Source organism: Leuciscus leuciscus (genome assembly GCF_965113295.1).
Source record: "Leuciscus leuciscus genome assembly, chromosome: 7".
NCBI lineage: Eukaryota > Metazoa > Chordata > Actinopteri > Cypriniformes > Leuciscidae > Leuciscus > Leuciscus leuciscus.
In genome coordinates this window covers 41,387,067-41,411,044 of record NC_138731.1, presented here as the reverse complement: position 1 = coordinate 41,411,044, position 23,978 = coordinate 41,387,067, and the positions used below count along the sequence as shown (strand labels likewise).

At 36.1% G+C, this 23,978-nt stretch overlaps 1 protein-coding gene across 4 annotated transcripts in view; it reads right to left on the bottom strand.

Annotated features, from left to right (window-relative positions):
- The window catches only part of stk39 (serine threonine kinase 39), a 77,933-nt gene that overhangs the window by 27,809 nt on the left and 26,146 nt on the right, over positions 1–23,978 (bottom strand). For 3 of the 4 annotated variants that reach the window (XM_082174735.1, XM_082174733.1, XM_082174736.1), the window contains exons 9-15: positions 22,456–22,504; positions 22,280–22,345; positions 14,728–14,775; positions 9,690–9,812; positions 8,394–8,423; positions 3,943–3,999; positions 2,285–2,346 (exon numbers count right to left, since the gene is read on the bottom strand). In XM_082174735.1, the coding sequence (XP_082030861.1) occupies positions 2,285–2,346; positions 3,943–3,999; positions 8,394–8,423; positions 9,690–9,812; positions 14,728–14,775; positions 22,280–22,345; positions 22,456–22,504 (435 nt within the window). The remainder of the gene's footprint in view (positions 1–2,284; positions 2,347–3,942; positions 4,000–8,393; positions 8,424–9,689; positions 9,813–14,727; positions 14,776–22,279; positions 22,346–22,455; positions 22,505–23,978) is intronic. The other variant, XM_082174734.1, reaches the window with a different exon arrangement.

Sequence of the window (23,978 nt, the reverse complement as noted above, 5' to 3'; positions counted from 1 at the left end):
ACTTTTTTGCTTGTTTGTAGCAGTACTTATTTTTTACATTCTTTACATTCTTCTTTTATCATTAAAATTTTGTCAATATAACAAGTAGTACCACATCTGTCTGGTTACCAACATTTTTCAAAATATATTTTGTGTTCAACAGAAGAAACTCATTCAGCTTTGGAACAACTTGAGCAGCCTAAATGATGTCAGAATTATTTATTTTTGGGTGAACTATCCCTTTAACACAGATTGTGCATCACAGGTGAGCGCTGCTCATCCAATCACAGTTCAGAGTCAGAGTTTTTCGAGTTTTTGCTCACGCAGGTTTCGTCTCTCGCACTGGCAAACTGAAGAGGATCTAAATTCAGAGCAATATCTAGAAATCCATCCTTTCTCTTGAGAATTCCTTGCTCACTCTCGCCCTTCTCTCCGAGTCACTCCACACAACACTTATTATCTTATCAAACACCGACATTTTTCTGTCCACCGGCTGAATCCCAATAAACCCCAGATTTATAGACTCGTGCCTCTGTACACCTCATGATGAGATCGGGAGATTTCACACCGCGTTCCAATTTCAACAAAGGAAATCTATCAGAATATCAGGAAACCAACGTAATAACAAGCCAGCATTGTGATAGTTTGGGCCGCTGTAATTCAGCGCTTTCATACTTCACATTAATCCGTGGATTTAGATGGTATCTAACGCAAACACTTCCACCGCACCGGGTCTGTAGATTTATTCAAGCGTTATCCAACCTTTTCACACAGCCAAACAAAGACCTTACCGAAATCCGTTTCATAATCGAGCCAAATTTTCAGATCAACTTAGGGTCAAGATCCGCTTTGGAAAAGTAATCATAAGAGACCGCTTCAACGATCAGCATTCATCGATTCACTTGCGTGTATTTACGTCAAGAACTATTTGCAGAGTTAATTAAAGTCATTTTAAATAATTTAGCAAACAAGTCTATCCCTCGCTTTCCTGGCCATTATCCTGATCCGTTCTGATGAGCCGAACACCTGCTCTCGCTGCTGACCTGACTGTGCAAATGGATGCGAGCCATTCATCTCTGTTCTCCTGCATCTGTTTACCTCTCTCTCTCTCTCTCTCTCTCTCTCTCTGTGATGAGGGCTCAAACTCAGCTTTCCGTGAGGCTTGATTAGGCGCCCGTTTTTGGCACTGAATCAATGTTGTTTATAAGTTTCAATGCTGAAAATTGAAAAAGCTCTTCACACGGTTCATTCTCTGTCAATCCAGACTGAGGCTGTTGAGGATAATTGGATGAAAGACAGAAAGATTTCAATGTAATGATTGGTTCTGAGCATGCCTGTGAACCACACACACATTCTGTGGACGTTTTTCACAATTTCTCTGCTGATTCTTCTGGATTTAAACAGAGTAAAAAGTGTTGCACCATGGGATGGATGGATGGATGGATGGATGGATGGATGGATGGATGGATGGATGGATGGATGGATGGATGGATGGATGGATGGATGGATGGATGGATGGATGGATGGATGGATGGATGGATGGATGGATGGATGGATGGATGGATGGATGGATGGATGGATGGATGGATGGATGGATGGATGGATGGATGGATGGATGGATGGATGGATGGATGGATGGATGGATGGATGGATGGATGGATGGATGGATGGATGGATGGATGGATGGATGGATGGATGGATGGATGGATGGATGGATGGATGGATGATCAAAATATCTTATCTTGTTCTTGTTATACTTCTCTCTGCTGACGTATGCAAGGCCACACTGCAGTTAAGCCAATAACAGTCACTTTCACAATCCAATCAACAACTGGTGGACAAAATCAAGTCCCGGCCTACGATATCCTTGTTCGATAAGCTGCTTTACTCCGGAAAAATGTTTTCTGTTTTATGCTGACTTTAAATACTTTAAGTTTTTAATTAAATACTACGTAAAAAAAACACTCACTTCGGCTTTCCTGGCCATAGACGTGATCTGAGAACAGATTGTGGTCTCTCTTTTGCATGGTTTCAAACACAAATTCAGGCAGGGGAATGCAAACATGAGGTCAGGGTTATAGGCCGTCTTCCCACGCTTACCCAGGAAAGAAACGCATTAACACCATGTACTTCAACATGAGGCGAGCGATAGAGTGAAAGAGATCGTTTAAAAAAGAGACACACACTTCTTCCAGCGGCACATACACACTCTACTGTTAGGACACTTTAAACAGACACTCTTTGCAGATAAAATATGTATGAAGGGTGATAGAGAAAAGAGAGAAACGGCAACGAGCTCGCTCACCTTAACCTCAGGACCATGTTGACCGCTCCCTGACCACTCCAGGGTTTATCCAACGGTTGAACCTGGACAGAAAACAAAACATTATGGTAAGTTAATTGTTAATGCTAGTGTTCTGATTGTTGAGGTTAAAAGATCTTTACACCACACACACGCTCGTGATTACACTCAGGTCGTGAGGATATCAGGGTTATATTGGAGATGTGAAGCAATAAAATTACTCGTCAACCCATATTAGTTGAGAAACAGTGTCAAATCTACACAAATATTGGGTAAAACAGCTTTTTAATAGGAATCCACAATATATTACCATAACTGCTATTAGCCATTTTTAGAAATCTTTTAATTTGTTTTAATATTACAGTTGATAAATGTTGATGATTATTTATACTGGCCAATATTTCATATTTTATTGAGCATGCCACTATTTTTACATTTAGATTACCTTTGAAGTCATCTAATGCTCACTAAAAGTCTGTTGTTACTGACTGTAAAGCTAAACAATAACTAAAACGATTAAAGAAATGTTTTTGTTAATTGATAACGCAGAAATAAAATAGATGAAATACTAGATGAAAATTAAATTAAAATTATACAAATTAAATAAAAAAAATGTAAGTTGGAGCGCTATAAATGACAAACTAAAACAAAACAAAAAATAAAGCTAAATAAAAATATTTCAAAAAAACTGATAAAAATGACAAAAGCAAATTACTGAAAAATTTAACTGAAATTAAAATGAAAACTGAAAATGATTTTTATTTTAAATAAAAGCTATTTCAAAGATGCCTAAATTCACTTATAGCGTTTAAAATGATTGATTTTTAGTTTTTAGTGTTTCATTTTTCATTCACTCAGACAAAATAGTATAAATTTTATTTAATTTATTTAATTTATTTAATTTATTTAATTTATTTAATTTATTTAATTTTTTTTAATTTATTTAATTTATTTAATTTATTTAATTAACTTAATTCTTTAATTTTAGCCATTAGCCATACAAATGTTAATATTTTGATTAAACTGAATCATTTTTATTAATGCTTACAGAATGCTGATGCAAATAAACATTTATCTCACTTCATTCAACATTTTTATCACAATGCATCAGGGTTATTATTAACTAAAACTAAAACTTAAAAGTTGAAGCACTAAAATTACTAACTGGAAAGAAAAACTAAAACTAAATTAAAAACTAATAATAATAATAAAAAAAAAAAAAACAAGCTAAAATTCAAATGAAAACTAAAAATATAAATGAAAAGCTGATTTGAAATACTGATAAAAACTATAATAGTATATAAATAACACTGAATGCATCATAGGATTGCTTTCTTCACAAAGGCTTGATGCACAATGCACAAATGCAACATGGCTGGAGACTTTCACAAAAAGCTCCCATTTCAATCAGTCTTTGTGTCCGCAGTGCAGCTGAAAGCCTTGAAACGCTCGCTCCGCAGGCGGCTTACTAGGTTTTGGGATAGAAACTCTGCGCATGTTGCTGCAGCAGGCCTCCTCTCTCACTCTTTTTATTTGAGATATTACGTTTAATAGGCTCCCTCAAGGCCAGTCGGCCCCCCAGGGTCGTGTCTAGCCAGCCCAGAGACCAGCATCAGGGCCACCGAATCAACACACATCACAGAAACACTGTCAGCCCTCACCTGGGGATGCTGAATGGACAGGTCCTCTAACGGGAGACTGTTAGCATTCACTTCTCCCTGCAGAAGCAAAATGGAGTGCTTAGAAATGAAGGAAGGCACAGAAAGACATCTCTCCGCCCCTCACTGTTTCTTTTCATTCCCTTCAAGGACAGTTCTTTCAGCAGTTGGGGAAATGGGTTTTCTACAGCCTCAAAGCCTGAACTAAAAGTCATGACATTTGGTGATCCAGTGGGAGAAAATATGAGTCGCTACGCACACACAGACATTAGGAAATAAGTTCTGTGTTTGTGCTGCTTAATTGCTATTTGTCCAATACGGTCGAATGGGCCACGCTTGTTAATTATTTAATATGTAGTTTATTAGGCAAATAGCGCAATCCCTCGATACTCTTAATTAAATGATCAAACGATACTTTAGACGTTAATTAAATCTGTTCACAGGCAAACATAGTCAGTCAAGCCTGATGTATCTGTGAGCTCACATTTACAGCCTTTACAGTTTTCTAGGATTTTAGCCGTAGGGCAAATTGATTTAAAGTATCTTATGCTTACCACGGCTGCTTTTATTTGATCAAAATACAGTAAAGTTTTTGAAATATTATTACGATTTAAAATAACTTTTCTATTTTAAAATATTTAAAATTGTAATTTATTCATTTGATGGGAATGCAACATTTTCAGAAGCATTTTTTATTACCATCAATGTTGAAAATAGTTGCACTGCTTGATATTTTTATGGAAACCGTTTTTCAGGATACTTTATTTTTGGGAAAAAAAAGGAAAAAAAGTTCACAAGAACTGCATTAAAAAAATTAACATTAATGTTTTCTGAAGATAATACAAGTGGTGTTTTCCAAACTCGCCGCAATGATGTTTGAGGCCGTTCAGGGGTGTGTTTGACGTAACTCGCTGCTTCACTACCACAGTACGATGCATCGCTGAAGAAATCAACTAGCTAGTCACGACTGTTTCCCGAAACCATACTGTCACAAATAGGGCTGGGTATCAATTCAGATGTTCCAATTCGATTTGATTTCGATTCGCAAGCTCTAAATTCAATTCGATTTCGATTCTAAATTCGATTTCGATTCCCGATTCGACTCAATGAATATAGATTTAATACAAATCCTATATTTCTAAAAAAGAACGGTGAACATAAGTTTACAAGTGGTTAATTAATAAAAAGAAATTAAGACATTAATTGGATTTTTAACCCAGCCCTAGTCACAAACCTGATTAATGACATCACGCAGATGGTCGAGTAATAACTTCTTTTAATGGATCGGTTTGAGGTTGAATTAATGCTAGATTTGTTTTTTATATAAATTACGGACATTACGGCACTCTTTAAAAACGGCGCTTTAAATCTCTTGACAAACTAAAAGACATAAATTACATTTGTAAATATTCAAAATAAAAGATTTAGGGCCATATTTACTAAACAGGGCAAATTAGCGTGAGAGCGCAAAACCAAAAAAGAGCCGATGGGAGTGGAAAGTTCAGCGCATGATCATCTGACGACACGAAAATTAAAGAACACAGACGCAGTGTCAAACAAAATCTACCATGAGCAGCGAAAATTAGCGTCTGGTTTAAGACGTGCTTTTTTGGGGGAGTCAATAAAGTGTAAAAACACTAAGTGCAAATAGGCCGCCTTGTTGGCAGAGGCTATTTACACTAACTCCGCCCACCAATGTCTGATTGGACCAGACAAAAGTACAAAAAACACATGTGACCTCTCAGCAGCAGTGGCGACTTCTGACACGATCGACCTGAGTTTGCGAACCCGAACTCGTTCCTCTCCCTTTTCCCAACACATATCAGATTGGAAAGGCATTTATTTTCAATAAAAATTAAGAAAATATGTGATAAGTGGGATAATGGATTATTTAATTCATATAATCATTTACACTCAATATTTTATTATTACACACCGTCTTATAATGTACAAAACTATTGAGGTGCAAATAGTATCTAACTACTATTTACACTTATTGCAAAGAAAATACTGCTATTTTTACTTAGTGTAAAAAGCTGCTGTCGTTAAATAATGGCACAAATACCAGTGAACTGACGAGCGCAAACCCTAAATCACATTCATTTAAAGGGATGGTTCTGAGTAAAATCAACATAGGGTCCTTTGCACCATGACCTCGAGCCAAACACCCCCCAGAAGCCTTTTTTCCCTTGGTCGAACATTTCCAAACCACTGAAGTGACGTCGGTGTCCGGGTTAGCGGTAGCATGAGCAGTCAGGCAAGTGTTATTTAAATAAACTCCTGATGTACTTACAAACTTTCCAATGCCTCGTTTTATGAGTACAGAACCGTACAGTACAGAATGTACAGTTTTATGAGTACAGAATTTGTACTACTGTAGAAGTTTGGTACCATCCTGGGCATTATTAGTGGAGTCATTTACGAGATACATCATAGGATCCGTTAGCACCTGCACTAAGCCATCCGGCTGATTTCTCTAAATAAGCTCTAACTTTAATAATGTTCAACCAAGGGAAAAAAGGCTTCTGGGGGGGTGTTTGGCTCAAGGTCATGGTGCAAAGGACCCTAGGTTGATTTTACTCCGAACCATCCCTTTAAATACTCTCCTCGCATACATTTTTCGTCTGAAAGGGAAACTCCTACAAACGCATATGCAATAAGATCAGCCGCAAAAATAACCCTGTGCACGCCTTTTCAGCGCTAATTTTTCACTGCGCGTCTTTAGTAAATCATGACAGTAGTTTTTTAACGCCATAAGGGGGTTTGCGCTGGCGTGAGCTACTAGTAAATCTGGCCCATAGATTGCACTGAATGTTAGCTTGCTTATTTTGCTCAAAATAGGGATTTATTAAGTCCACGTCATGTCAATCTATGCTTCTAACCACAGGTCAAACTTTGGGATGCTTTGCGAATGTTCATAGGAACTATGGTTTCAGGAAACACCGCTAATAACGATGGAACTTGCGATCATAGTTGGTTAGCGATGCTTTCGGGAAACACACTCCTGAGTGGTTACTAGGTGTTTGCTTACTAGCTCAAATTAAAAGAGCCCTTCCCAAAATCCATACGATATTCTGGCCTATTAATATCGCCCAAGACCCTCCTTCATGTACGTCTTTATCTGCCGGGTTCATTGTGCTTATGAAAATAATAATAAGGATTTTAGAAAGGCTGCATTACATACAACAACCTAAACAACGACTAAATCCCTATTTGTCTACATCAGGGGTCTCCAACACGTCGCTCGCGAGCTACCAGTACCAGTAAGGCCTGATTGGAGGTAGCTCGCCAAGGGCCGTTCACATATCGCGTCTTTTGCGCGCTCAAGTTCGTTATTTCAAATAATTGAAGCGACGCGCTCATTTTTCCAGGCGCAGCGAGTCAACATGAAGGATGGGAGTGCACCCAAACACTACGGGTGTTTTTATTCTTCTCCGTAAATAAATCTTTTTTTCGGCGGTGGAAATCCATTAGCTACTAAAACTTTGTCATTGTGGAGAGCGCAGTGCACGGTTGCATAGCAACGACAGACGCAACAGGAAAATCGGACCGAATTTTACTATTAATAATAAAAGATAAGCTAATGTGCATTGTAAATGTCAGTAATTTATCTTTTTTGACTCATTCTTTTTATAAAACTTTATTTGAACTTGTACATGTTAGTAGATAACATGTTGCAAAACACTCCTTTAAAATCTGGCCATCGTTTTTAATGTTATTATTTTAATGTTTATGTAAACAAAAAGTGCATATTGATGCTAAGTTTATTTGTTATTTGCTGGTTTTCGACATAAAACTTGGTGAATTGATTTCATTGTGTAGTATTAGTACTTTTTGAACAGGATTCTGTGATAACCGTGATCATTTTGGTCACTATAAATAATCATGAAATGAAATTTTCATGCCATTTCATCTCTAGTTATCATGCACTATAAAATCAACTATAATAATGTGTTTTTACAGTATAATGTGCAAAGTACAATTTTCTAAAAAAAAATTTTTTATCTCTGATTCTGTTCTTTTCTCTGACATATAGGCCAACAAAAACTCTTTTAGGTCTAAAACAGTTTGGATAGTTGTTAATATGAGAGTTATGAGACATTATTTAAGATATTTAAGTATTGTATTACATGAGTAGCTTTCGGCCACTTTCATTTTTAAAAAGTAGCTCTCAAATGAAAAAAGGTTGGAGACCCCTGGTCTACATAAACAAACAGACTGTACTACCAAAAAAGGTTGTTTCAGAGGCGGAGTGAGTTTTGATGAAAGATTTTAAAGACAAGCATTTATTGTCTTGTGCTGATGAATCATTTACAATAAAGCCAGTAAATTGCATTACAAATGTAAACAGGGTCAGTTCTGATTTCACACTCAAAGCAGCGATGCATTACCCCACACAACTAATTAAAAAATCATCCATTTCAAAAGACAAAGAAAGAATAACTGTAACTTACATGCTGGTTTTCCTCTCTGACCCTGCGTGACTGCAAAAGCAATAACGAGACAGGATTCAATTAGGTTCTCTCTCTCGCACAAAGTACGACAGACAGATGTAGCTATTTGTGTGGGAGTGCAATCAGCACTTGCTCATTTGCATTCCATAATAAACAATAAACACAAGAACAACGTCTCCAGCTTCATTAGCAGCCGCTGATTTGCGGACGCTTCGCTTCAGGGGCTCTGATTGTTCCTTCCTGGCGAAGACATTTTAGCATTATATATTCCACATTTATGAGTGAAAAAGGCCTTGGGCTTTGATCAAATGGTGTGCGTCACCCGTACGGTACAGGCAGGGCGTTTATGATCAAATATTAAGGGAGCTTGAGGTGAAACGCTTGGCTCTACATCAGAGGAAGTGCATTCGTTCAAATCTCATATCTGGGTTAATAACAAATACATAATAGAGGCTTTGTTTATACAGTGAGGTCCAAATGTCTGAGACCACTCATGAAAATGGTTTAATTTTGACTTTTTTTTTAACTGAATAAAACATCTTCTGAAGACAGATAATAGATTTGGTTGAGAAACACACTTAATTTAAGCATTATTCATAATCTTGATAACTGCTGCTTTTGGATTATTCAGTAAATTTGACAATTTTTGCCTGAATTTTTCAAACAATCTGAATTTATTAGAATTTTTCAGATAAACTTATTCATTGAAATATATATATATGTATATATATATAGGTGTAACAGTACATATATTGGTGGACATGGCGGACATGTAAATGTACAGTACCAAACTCGTATTGAACTGTGACCCCAGAACCGAGGTATGTACCGAACTGTGATTTCTATGTACCGTTACATATATATAAATCTATCTATCTCTCTCTCTCTCTCTCTCTCTCTCTCTCTCTCTCTCTCTATATATATATATATATATATACATATATGAAGAGTTCAGATGTAAAAGCCTCTAAGTGCCGTTTGAAATTTTCTTCTAGAATGATAATTTTTATCAAGCTCGTATATTTAAGTTCAGTAATTTCACTTAAATGACAATTAATAGGTAATTTGCATTGCCCTTTAAGTGAAATTACTGAACTTAAATATACAAGCTTGATAAAAATGATCATTTGAGAAGAAAATTTTAGATGGCACTTAGAGGCTTTTGCATCTGAACTCTTCATATACACACACATTATACACACACATACATACATACATACATACATATACCGGTATATATATATAAATATAAATATATATGTTAATTTTAAGAAAGATCATTTGGCATCCACTCACCCTTCCGTGATTGACGGCAGCCTTCCCCTCTTCACTTCTCTCGTCCATTTCGTCATCACTCCATTCCCAGTCTCCATCCTCGGTCTTGTGCAGGTGACCGCTCGACCCCGGGACCCTTCTGACCTGCGGGTGTGAACGGGACACGCCGTCAAAATCACAATAGTGCGCAGCAGTTACCGCACACTTTTCCAGCAGACGTGGTGCTGAAAGTATTTATCTCATTCGTTTTCTCCATAAGCATTTCAAAATATTAATAAAGAGATCTTGAACCAAACCAACCAGCTCTGAGATGAAGCACATTACAACCTTTAATTTGAAGCGAAACATATGAAAACATATGAAAATCAGAAATTAACTTGAATTATTAAACATATCTATCTATCTATCTATCTATCTATCTATCTATCTATCTATCTATCTATCTATATACATGCCATTTTATAAATCAATCATAAATCATGAGAAATCATCTATCTATCTGTCTATCTATCTGTATATATACACATATACATTTATAAATCATAATCATAAATCATGAGAAATCATCTATCTATCTATCTATCTATCTATCTATCTATCTATCTATCTATCTATCTATCTATCTTATATAAATACAGACACATATACACCTTTAATAAGGGAATGAACTATTAATTTAATCCCCACTTTCTAACTATTTTATATTTCAAACTATACTTTTTAAACAATAATATTATATTTAGCTAAAATCACACTGACTTGTTCCTACAGAAGCATATCAATGTCTAAAAACTTCAGAGCTGTAGGTCCAACGTAGAATGTTTACAAAAGATTGTTAAAAATCAATTTTTCTATGGAGTAAATGAATGGCATTTGTACTTTCAGAAGCCTACGGTTGTGCTCTACAGCGTCACGCGTCGATCTCAGCAGGGCTCGAGTCTGTCAGATACAGTCTGTGCTGAACCTACACGGCGTAGTTCTGTGGGTCAGTGAAGTGATTCTTTGAGGCCTGCTCAGTGTCTGTAACCAGCGCTGAAATATCCCACTATCTGTTCTCTTATGCAAGACACATCCTTCAAAACATGCTAAAGCTTTAATCTGGCCTACATCTCAACATCCATCGATATTCGGCAAACCAGGCGATCAGCTCAGCTCCTGAAAAGATGCAATTTTGCTCAACAAGATCCCTAAAATTCCTGTCATTTACACAAGCCTTTCTCAGTCTGGCAAGCCCTAATCTGATCGGCTGGCAGGGCTCGAGACTAACGGCGTCCTATCGTCCTGGGGACGATAGAAAATGTGTTTAGGACGAACAGAAATATTCTCCAGGACGCCTACAGGACGAAAGACATTTTTGTATGCGTGTTCATTTATTTCTAGCCTATTAGGGTAACTTACTTAGAAAATGCCAAAATTAACCGACCAAGCGCTGACTACAACGGAGCGTGTCTTCTCATGCTGTTACTATAGTTACTATCACTGGCCGGCTACTCACCCGGAGACTTGTTTCGCGGTACATCTATCACATGGCTTATTTTCACAGACAAAAACGAGACGATAACTAAATAAAACTAGTTTTGAATGACAAAAACCATGACGAAAATCTATTGACATTTTCGTCAACGAATAAAACCTAGACAAAAATGTTAGATAGTGACGATTTGGGAAGCGATCCAGTCAGAACTGATGTCCTGCGTTTGATGCGCACATTTGTACTGTAACGTGCTGATCTACCCAGCGGCACACGGGCTGACATGCATGTCTCATAAAACGTTAAAAAACTTAAACGTCTGGGAGAATGAGTAGAGCAGACATATAGACCTGAATAAGAGTGACGACGCAAAAAAAGAGCTCTATTCGGTACGGTTTTCTGTGTGCACACACCCGACCCGAAGCGTGCAGCCATGCACAAAGACACCCATACAGCGCGCGAGTACTGAACTGAGCTCTCTTTCGTGTCTGAGTGGACAAATACACACAATATTATGTCGAAATGTCCGTTTTGGAGAGTATTCACGTAAACTATGTTGGTTATGTTTTAAACAGTTTTGAGTGTATCGGATGTGCATCAGCGCACGTCATTGGACATGATCCGATGTCTTAAAGTGACAGACAGTGATAAACCTAATGCGGTCTGTGTCCTTAATATTGATCAAGCAACAAAAGAAAAAGAGAAAAGCATTCACTACTCGTTAATAGCTTTAATAATGATTCATTATATTTAATTCATACAAATAAATATGTCTGCTTGAAAGAATAAAGAATGATGATATTTTTGAGATATGTAGTCACCAGTATTTATTTGTTATTTTTTAATCCAACCAACTCAAAAACGTTTTGAGCTGTATGTATTTTTATCTGCATGAATTTATCTGCATGAACTGCACATATTTGTTCTGCATGAATACAAAAATACAGATAACTACTTTGAATGGAGCTAAATAAATATAATAATATATATCATAAACATTTTTGGTGTTTTTATTATGTAACTAACAACTATAGATGATAATAACAAAGTACAGAAACAACATGTTTATTTTGGGACGGTTGACATTCACTTTAGGACGGTTCAAATCGTTTTTCAGGACGGTTCCAGGACGGAGGTGAAAAAAGTTAGTCTGGAGCCCTGTCGGCTGGCTTTACACAATTTCTGAGGATAAGTGTACACAGGTTTTAATATCATCCACCAGGAAACCAAGTCATATTTACAAGGTACCAGGTTGATAAAATGAACACTTTTGAGGAAGAACTATTCTGTTATTGTGAAGGGAAGGTGTATATATAATATAAATATAATATAATATAATATAATATAATATAATATAATATAATATAATATAATATAATATAATATAATATAATATAATATAATATTGAAAATAATAATGGTTCGACAATTTGCAAAGTAATGGCAAATTTGATTTGTATTTATTATCCTTAAAGGATGATTAAAAATAAATACTTAGAAATAATTATACTTCTACTTAATAAAAAATATATTATACTTGTGTGTGTATATGTATATAAAGTACATATAACAGAATATATATATATATACATACTGTTTATCTATACATATATGTGTGTGTGTGTGTGTGTGTGTAAACACGTTATTATTTCTTGATAACACACCGTTGCTATGAAAAACAGAGCGTTGCTATGGACGCAGGATTCTAACCGTAGAGAATGAACGGACTATTTTCTTTAGCGGAAGCAATACAATCGTTTTTAAATCAATAAACTCCTTTTTAAATCAATATTTTGTGTCAAATTATTGATTTATTTGGTAGGTAGCCATGTAATAAGCGGGATAATGTAGAGCGGGGCGGTTGTTATATAGCGAATACAACCCCTTCAGGCTGATTCAAGATCCTGATCCTGTCGGGGTTGTATTCGCTATAACAACCGCCTCGCTCTACATTATCCCTTATATATATATATATATATATATTATAAACACTTTATAAACATTCATGTTAGATGCGATAAATCGATTTGACAGCACCTATATGTTCTTAAAAATATATAAGAATATATATATTTTAATCGATATATATATATATATATATATTAGGGCTGGGGGAATTAACGCGTTAATCTTTGCGATTAATTTGAGATGTTTAACGCGTAAAAAAAAAATTACGCGATTAACGCAGCACTTTTTTTTTGCCTCGTTTTAATGATTTCCTGTTGCGTCTGCTATTGAAAAGGCCGAAAATATGCCGTCCCGCCCCTCCGTGTTCGGCGATCAGGTTTCATTCTCGCGCAGCTGTCATGAGCGGGTCTTTTCCGCTCCGTGTGTGTGTGTGTGTGTGTGTGTGTGTGTGTGTGTGTGTGTGTGTGTGTGTGTGTGTGTGCTCAATGTTCCGCTCCGTGTTTGCGCTGCGCGTTCTGCTCTGTCGTTAACGGCCCTGGAAAAGCAAAGTCTGCTCAAATAACGTGATATTTCTCTATAGTAGACTTCTGTTTGCAATAGCCCTACTGAGCTGGTATAGTCATGCTGGGCAACAATGGTAAAATGACCTGCTCTGATCACATGCTCTGGTAATAATAGCATTGTAGGACTACATTTTGTTTTGATAATTGGTAAAAAAAAAAAAAAAAAAATCTGTTCAATTGATTATCTTGATTGATTATTGAAAAAGAATAATAGGCTATATTGATATATTGATGTTTAATATTATTTTAATATAGGGCTATTTTCTGTTCCTTTTTTTCCTGTGTTGTTTAATTTAATTAGGTTATTCTAAGTTTAAATATTGATGATTACAAGCTTGGGGGAAATGCAATTGATTGCAATTAATTACAGCAAATTGTGCAATTAATTAGTTAATTTTTTTTAATCGATTCCCAGCCCTAATATATATATATATATATATAGTAATTAAGTATTATTTACATGAACAATATACCCTTTTTAATGGAAAAATAATAATGGTGACTTGTTTTTGCAGATAAAAAAAAAAAAACATACTCAAAAAGGTAAACCAAATTGTCACCAGTATAGCAGTATTGTTTTAACCTGTGTATCACTCACCCCTTTTATCGTTTCTACCTTCCCCTAAATATCACATCAAATCAAACAAACTGTACCTGAACACTTTTCATGTCTGTCAGATGATCTCTTCTGGTCTAAGGAGGATCAAAGTCTGGAACCACACGAGACTAGAAGAGTTACAGCTAGTTCCATCCCTTTAATCCCATTATCAGCGATAACTCTATCGAGAAGGCACGGAAGACCTTAAATCCTCGGGACGTCTGTGAAATATGATGCACTAGACTGTGGATATCAACATGCAATCAATGCACTTTCTGAAGTTATTGACAAAATCATATTGGCCTGATCGAGAAATCCAGTCGACACGCCCTTAACCCGATACCCATCCCGACCGCCCTGTCCTGACACAAAGACACATTGTCTTCCAGGAGATTTACTCAGCTTCCACTTCAAGACAAGAGGTGAAATACGGCACACACACACACACACACACACACACAAGTACATCTAGAAGCGAGAAGCAGCAAGTAAGCGTTCAGCGAGTGAGATAACATGTACCCGTCTCCCAGAATCCTGCTCTGTGTTCTGCTTCCTCGGCTCTGGATCCTTCAAAATAACACACAGATAAACAGAGCAACAAATAAACATGAGCGCATGATGATGACAAACTACACCTGCGGGCTGTGTGTTTATGAACAACACGAGTGGGTCAGCGGCACAGAGCTCTTCAACACACACTCGCTGTCATTTACAGACGTTATGTAAGCACAAATACCCAGTGGTAAATTGCTCTCTTAGAAAAATGTAATGTGCAATCGAGTGTTGTGATGCAGACATTCATTCACACTGTACACTGTTCCATCTCGATTTACTTCACCTTGTTTTCTGCACTACTGTATACTTACTTTATATGCTTTGGCAGTACAGTAAATGTCAGTCGAGACACTAAAGCTTTGCTTATTTTGACTGAAATGAAGACTGAAGAAATAAAGATTGTTTTATAGCAATATATTTTGATTTACATCTTTAATTCAGCACCAGGTGTATAACTCAGTAATCAATAACAAGAGATTATGAAAATTTCAGCTGAAAATAATGTTCTCCACCATGAGTCAACACATGCGTCCACTGCAGAGATGCTGCAAGTCAAACCAGCGAGCTGTTGCGCCCCCTACTGGACACAGACTACACTACAGCCACTCAACTTCACTTGCTAGACAGAAGAATTATACAGATTTAAAATGTAATCTTATTACAGGTGTAAGTGAAGACAGAAGATAAGACCTTATCTCTGGTCACAATAACAGGATCTTGACTTTCCTCAATGACAGATTTGCTTCAGGAAAATCTAATTTTATGAGACAGCAGATCCAAGGATAATTAAATAGGATAAATGACAGTATAAAAAAAAAAATATATATATATATATACATACACATACACACACACATATAAACATACATATATATACATACACAGCATCTATAAAGCATATGTACGCAATTTCAATGAGTCTTTTTTCTTTAAGTTGCAAACATCAGATGAGATGTAAGAGAAAAATATATATTTTTTTTTCCCTTTTATTTTTTTATTTTTTATCATTGGTGAAGTAAAATTAAAAATCCATAAGGAAAATTAATAAAATCTCTTATTTGATGTTTACAACATGAAGAGAAAGACTCAAATGAGATTAAAAAGATTAAAATGCTGAAATTGTAGGAAAAATACAATAAAACCGTGTTATTGAAAATAAAATTCAGATTCAAATTAAATGTCAAATCAGTCAAAGCGTATTGAAAAAAACATTAATTTTGTTGTCATGTGAAACAGGAAACAGGAAAAAATCGCATCCTCTCTTGAGAAGGTACTTATTTTGAATAAGTAATTACTTCACGACCGCCAAAAAAGTATGTCCTATATAGTATGAGTGTGTGACGTATGAATGTAATCTGGATGCACTACATTCGGCTTGTTGCCCTTATCTCGTGACCTACCAAGGTCATTGGGGGGTTTTTTCCAAGGTCAAAAAGAGTCAAATATTTGTGTTTAAAAAATGATTGTTTGTCAAAAAAATATTTGACCTTAAGTTGACACAGTCTTCAGAAAACTCAAAGGCCAAATAAATCATCGTGATTTTCGCAACGCTGCTCAAATCTGTATCGCTAAAGTGGACGTCATTGAACGCTTTTGAAATTCCAAGGTCAAATACTGATTCTCTCCAAAGTCTCCTGAACAGAAGTGCAGCCGCTAATATTCAAGTCCTCACGGTGAGGAGAAAGAAAGAGAATGACAAAGACAGAGTGAGGCAGACAGCCATGTAGAGAGAGAGAGAGAGAGAGAGAGAGAGATAAAGGAATACAGACAGTGAGGTAAGGAAGAGAAATGGTGTTTGTCAGGAGTTGTTCAGGTCAGAGAGTCCTTACATGACAGCATCTTTCTCCGAGGGCTCCGGCTATGCTGACTGGATACATAATGTGGGAGTGAGGCAGGATCGACACATCAGACACAAACACATCAGACACCAGGTGACAGAAAGGACACGCACACACTGCTGACACTGACACATCTTTCATCAGAATATTCATGAGGACCGGGATTCAATTTCATAATTCACATATTTAGTACGCTACTACACTCTGGTTTCACAACGTGGCTGCGTCCAAAACCTGGAAAACACCGCCTCTGCCGGCAGACTACACTAACTTTCTGTTCATGAAAAAACAAAAAGTCACGGTTTTCACAAAAATATTAAGCAGCGCAACTGTTTTCCACATTGATAATAATGTTTCTTGAGCAGCAAATCAGCATATTAGAATGATTTCTGAAGGATCATGTGACACTGAAGACTGGAGTAATGATGATGAAAATTCAGCTTTGATCACAGGAATAAATTACATTTTTAAATATAATAAATTGTAATAATAATAATAACAATCATTCACGATATTACTGTTTTTATTGTATTTTTAACCCAGTAAATGCAGCCTTATTGAGCATGTATTTCTTTCAAATACTTAAAAAAATCTTACTGATCTCAAACTTTTGAGTAAATGTTTGTTATATTTTAATTTGTGGACAAATGATCTAAACATCATTAAAACAGAATGTATCATTAATTTAATCTTTCTTTATTTTAACTATAATATATTAAAAATTGTTTTCAAAGATTTTAAAGCATTAACTCACTTTTTTATACTCGAAGTCACCATAAAATCACAAAGTTGACCATTCCTAATTTTTAACTAATTTATGGAACACTGCAGTATTTATTATAAATTATTTACTTCTACACATCATAACATTTTTAATTCATGTGTCCTAGTATAATCTTTTTCAAAATAACTTCCTCTCCACTCTGATGACATGTTTACTGGCGTGAGGGCGGGACAACCAACCTGTCAATCACATGAGATCCACCAATAGCAAACCACAACCATCCAATCAATTCCCCATGTTTTCAAGTACCGTCCTACATTTTTTCTTGTTCAAGAAGCCGCTTCACACAGATATACATCACAATAGGGAAGTCATGCCAACTTAAAAATAAATAAAATAATTGCCAATATGGTTTAAAAAATAAGCTTTTAAATAAAATAAAATTTAAGAATTCGTCACTGTCGGGTGGAAACCTAATATGTCCAAAACTGCTACTTTTAAGGAAATGGAAAAAAACACTATTTTTAAACATTGCGTGTGTTGTCAAAGTTGAAATTGTGGCTTTAATAAGGTCAGACACTTGCATGTGTCTAATATTATTAACATTTTACCAAAATCAAGTTAAAATGGAGTCAGGAGGTTTTTGAACAGCAAATTTCATACAAGAAATACGAGTGCATGGCATTAGATTAAGGTTAAAAAGTTGATATACTCTGTAAAAATGTCTTAACATCTTTGCTTCTCCAGAAAATATTGTGTTTAAAGGATGTTTAAATAGTTTTATAGGAAAACAAGACAAAAAACACTGATTAAAACATGGTTATTTTGCGGTGCAGTGGCAGAGAGCGGCATCTGAGATGGACAAATGAGGGGAGGAGAGACAGTGAACCATCACCTGATAAAGCTGGACACTGCCATCGACTAGCAGAACCCAAGAGCATAGAGACCCGCTGACCTCCAGCGATTCAATCAATGTTAGTGTGTGTGTGTGTGTGTGTGTGTGTGTGTGTGTGTGTGTGTGTGTGTGTGTGTGTGTGTGTGTGTGTGTGTGTGTGTGTGTGTGTGTGTGTGTGTGTGTGTGTGTGAATGTCCCTTAAAGCTACTTGTTGACACAGTTTCAGTTGATGAGCTTCACTACTGTACCATCCCACTAACAACTCCAATTACACAATTGAGGCACTACAAATAATGTTTCAGATCTCCAATTAAACCTACATTTCCCAGAGGTTCCCTTTCCTGAATACGACTCCTCGGTTGACTGCAACTCTTGTCAAATCTAACAAGTATGCATGGGCTCCGTTCCACCCAGACAACAGACCGTACGTCGGTTTCTCCCTCCCACCCATTAATACTGTAATTCATTGAGAAGAGTCTATTACTGAAAGCACGACTAGTTTTCCCAGAGCACTTCAGACAACTAAAACACCATCACACATCAACAAAATCAATTCTAAATGGATCTGCTGTAGTGATTATTCTTTACAAGTCAGACTAAACATGTCTGTGTGGCTGCACAGTAATCTGCCGGGTGGCTTTTAAGTGCACTCATTCGGTCATCTACTGGAATAAATCCCTTTATCAGTACAAAACACCTTTTTTTTTGATGCACGCAAGTCATTCAACCTAAAAAAAAAACCACTATTACAAATATACCACAAGGCAGTTTGCAAAGAGATTCTCTCAGTTCTATGTTGTTTAATATGGCTAAAATATATTTAACACATAGTATTTTTCAGTCATTTTCTGTACATATATCTCCATATTTATGCATTTGCTATATATATTGGCTTAAAAAGGAGTATTTTTAATCAAAAGAACAATCATTTTAACCAAACAGTCATTGTAACCAACTAGATTCAAAGTGTTTAATGCTAAATTAAAATACAATAATAAATAACCGGTTACACTTTATTTTAAGGTGTTAGTGTTGCAGTGTAATTATATATTTAAGTACTGAGTAATATTAAGCAACTACAAGCACTTACTATAGGGTTAGGGTAGGATTAGGGTTTAGTTGAGGGTTAGTTGCATGTAATTATGCATAATTTACTGTTATTACTATGGTAAGTACATGTAACATGTAACAAGGACACTGTAAAATAAAGTGTTACCAAATAACCCTATTTAATGATTTTCATGTATATGCACCAATGCTACAATACTTAGTGCACATAAATAAATTAATTAATTAATTAAAAGTGCTCATGTTTTTACGAAAACATTTGGAAAAAAACGTCCATGAAAATTTTGAGTAATTAATAACGCAAACAAATCATTGAATCGTTGAGTTTAGAATCGATTCATTGAAACGGTTTAAATTCAATTATTTAATTATAAACTAATAAGTTTAAATCAGAAATGCTATTAAAACTCCTTGTGACTTGCAAGAGGAGGAATGACTGCAGACTGAATAGCCAAATCAAAAGCACATGCATTAATATTCACAATGTTTATATATAGCCAGCAAAATCCTTGTGAATATTCTACACATGCTGTACCTTGATACAACATCAGCATCCCACATTTGAAAACACCCACATCCCTCCATCATTTCAGCCCATCAGTGTCACAACCTCCACTTCCATCTCCACTGGGACATTCTGCACATCCTCCTAAATGGATGGATGAGCAGAGCTCTTTACCTGCCATTTCTCTCATTCATTTAGTGGGCTAGAGGTGTGGGGTGCTGATAGCCATCCCTCTCTGTCCCGACAAACAGACGGTCTGGCATGCAGATGGCGGTTTAACACAACACCCTGCTCCCTGCATTAAAGCTCATCTTTCTTCATTGCTCATCAGAGCTCAGAGACATTAGTGGCCAGATTTACTAACAGCTTACTAAACCCTCTTTTGGCGTTAAAAAACTACAGGATTTACTAAAGACACACAGTGAGAAATTAGCGTTGAAAAGGCGTGGACAGGGTTATTTTTGCGGCTGACCTTATTGCATATGTATTTGTAGGAGTTTCCCTTTCAGACACAAAATTTATGAAAAGAGATTATTTAAATGAATCATGCAAGGTGATTTACTAAGGTTTGCGCTCGTCAATTTACTTTACCAACCAAAAAAAGCACGTCTTCAACCAGACGCTAACTGGTAGATTGTGTTGGTCATTGTGGAAATGATCTGACTGCGTCTGTGTTCTTTAATTCGCAGATAGATAGTCAGTAGATCACGCGCAGAACTTTACACTCCCATATTGCGCTCTCTCGCTAATTTGCCCTGTTTAGTAAATTTGGCCCTAGGTGTGTGCTAAAAGCAGGAACTGAAACAACGCTTTGAGTGAGCGTGAGAGAGTCTTACACCACATGCTTAGTAAAGAACCACTCCACACACGCATTCAGATTTTGAGGGGAGGGTCTATTACTGCATGTTTATTAAGCATAAACATGTTTAAAAAATGTCAACATAAAAAAAACTGCTTCCAAACATGCATCTCAATTATTATCTTACCACAAACATGGCGTGTTAATGCTCATTGTTATTTAAGTTTAGTTTAAGGGTTTTTTTAAATTCCAAATGAATTTCTTATTTTTATTTTTATTTTTTTATTGGGATAACAAACATGATGCAGAACTGCAAGGCAACTTTGAATGTAAAGAAGTAGAATTAAACAAACTGAAATTCACAGGAATCCATATAACAGGGCTGAAACGATAAGTCAACATTATCGACAGTAAAAAATTGTCGACAAACAGGCTGTGTCCGAAATCACCCCCTATACCACCATTAAATATGGCATTATTCGAGGGGACAGCCATTTGTAGTGGTGTCTGAAACCATAGTGGATGTTATCGAGTGCACTCCTCCCATAATGCACCGCAATAACGAGTGTACAACAGATGTACACTCAACGACTAGAGAATACCCATAATGCACTGTGAGGGTCATGCCGAATGACTTCAAGTGGACTATATTAGTGGAGTCATGTAGGGAATAGTGAATGAGAGTATAGGGGGAGATTTCAAACACAGCTGTAGTCTTTTGATCTCATATAGGTCTGTAATAACCTGGTTCTACCAGTACTATACGAACAAACAATAGACAGACAGACAGAATGAGTGATAGATAGTACGAAAGATAGACAGAACAATAAAGCAAACGAGAGACAGACAGACAGAGCGATAAAGTGAATGACAGACAGACAGACAGACAGACAGACAGACAGACAGACAGACAGATAGACAGATAGACAGATAGACAGATAGATAGATAGATAGATAGATAGATAGATAGATAGATAGATAGATAGATAGATAGATAGACAGACAGACAGACAGACAGACAGACAGACAGACAGACAGACAGACAGACAGACAGACAGATACTGTAGACAGACAGACAGACAGACAGACAGACAGACAGACAGATAGATAGATAGATAGATAGATAGATAGATAGATAGATAGATAGATAGATAGATAGATAGATACTGTAGACAGACAGACAGACAGACAGACAGACAGACAGACAGATAGATAGATAGATAGATAGATAGATAGATAGATAGATAGATAGATAGATAGATAGATAGATAGATAGATAGATAGATAGATAGATAGATAGATAGATAGATAGATAGATACTGTAGACAGACAGACAGACAGACAGACAGACAGATACTGTAGACAGACAGACAGACAGACAGAGATAGATAGATAGAGCAAACACATCATCTAGCAGAGAGTAAACCGCTAACAGGGAAAGAGTGCGTTGAGTCCATTCATGATCGGGCTAATAGGTTAAAGTGTTTCTGGAATCTGAGTGGACGAGTGAGTGTTGAGGGCAGATGTCCTGCAGTGAGAAACATTACGTTTCCGATCCCTCAATCAAAAGCAGCCACACTGTTTAATCAATACAGAAAGCACTCTGCTAAACATGAGAGAAGAGAGACCCATCTGGCCTGTGGGGGAAATACACTCAAATGTGTGGGAATGAATGAGACTGCGTTACCTTTTTGGCTCTTTGGCTTATATTTGGTCCTTTAGTAAGCAGCTTTTCATTCAAGTACTCTCGATTCTACAACAACACAGAGGCGTGGGGGAAACACAGAACATATATTAGTAACAGACCGCTGTGAAGCACTGGTTAAAGCATTTGAAGTATGGAGAGAGAGTATACGGCCGTACCTTAGCCTTTTGGAAAAATTTACATTTCAAAAGCTCGGCTGCAGTGGGCCTGTGGAGATGAGAAGAGCCGAGTTAAAGCGGTTGATGCTGACATTTTCAGACAGGTCCATATTTCAGGACTCAACACTAAGAATTTTTTTGGTTCTGGCAATGTTGGCTATCAGATTTTTATTTGACCCGGTGACATTTTCACGGTTCCTGAGGCCCAATTTTGGGATATTGTCAGAGATTATTTTATAGTGGCTTCCAGTCACATTTAAATAATCGTCACTCAAGTGTTACATTATGTGATATTATTGATATTATATTTAACGTGCATGTATGTGTATAAACATACAATGTAAGTGTGTGTATGTGTAATGGAATGAATATCATGTTATCATGATATAAAATGATTGTCGCTAGATGAGCAGATGAGATTGGCTGTGGGGGGGGTTGATAAGATAATGAATTTCAAATCTGAACCAAACATATTTTTATTCAAAGGTCAACAGTCTGTCATTAGTCTTTAGTCTGCCACAAAAAAACAATATTAAAATCATGAACTCAAATGTCATTGTGAAAAAAATTATAATAATTACTGTTGTAACAGTGCGTAAATCAGACCTTTCAGGTTATAGCCTAACGCTAATAAGCCTTATGGCAAAATTATTATCACAATTAAATTGTTGGTTATTAAATAAGAAAACGAAATAATTTTGTAGGTGTAACCCGACATCAGACATTAATGACTGGAGAAAATCCGATTTTATCTTAATGTGCAAGGTCACTAACTGTCCAGGGGCCTCATGTACAAAGACATGCGTTGAATTCATACTAAAACATTGCGTACGGACAAAGCTGTAAATGTGCGTACGCACAAAAAAACAAACAGATGTATGAATCTCTGCGTACGAAGGATCCCACGCACATGCTCTTTGTACATCCCAATTAACGAAAAATTTAGCGCACATGCACGAGCACAACGCCCCACCCAGTCTCCTCCCTTAATTAAATCAATTTAAATATGGTAATGAGTCCACTTTGGCAAAAGAAAGCAGTAAGAAAATGGCTAAAGCAAGCGGCAAGAAACAAAACTTTACAGAAAGTGAATTGGAGGTGCTACTATTGGAGGTAGAAACGAGAAAAAATATTTTATTTGGAACTTTGTCCTCCGGAATTAATAACAAAAGGAAAAAATATGAGTGGGAGAGTTTGGCTGATGCCGTCAATGCGGTATTATTATTATTATTATATATATTATATATATTATTATATATTATATTATACATATATATATATATATATAATTTTATATTATATTTGATATTCATTAATATTTCATATTTCATATTTTTATTAATATTATATTATATTTGATATTATTTTATTTAATTTTATTAAGGGTTGTATCAATTTGCATATGCTTTTATATGTTCTTAATTGCATAATTGATAGAATATTCCCATAAGGCTCGTGTGACAATATATGTCAATTATTTTATAAATTGCAAATTAATAGCAATGCTTCCCACAGTTGGTGGT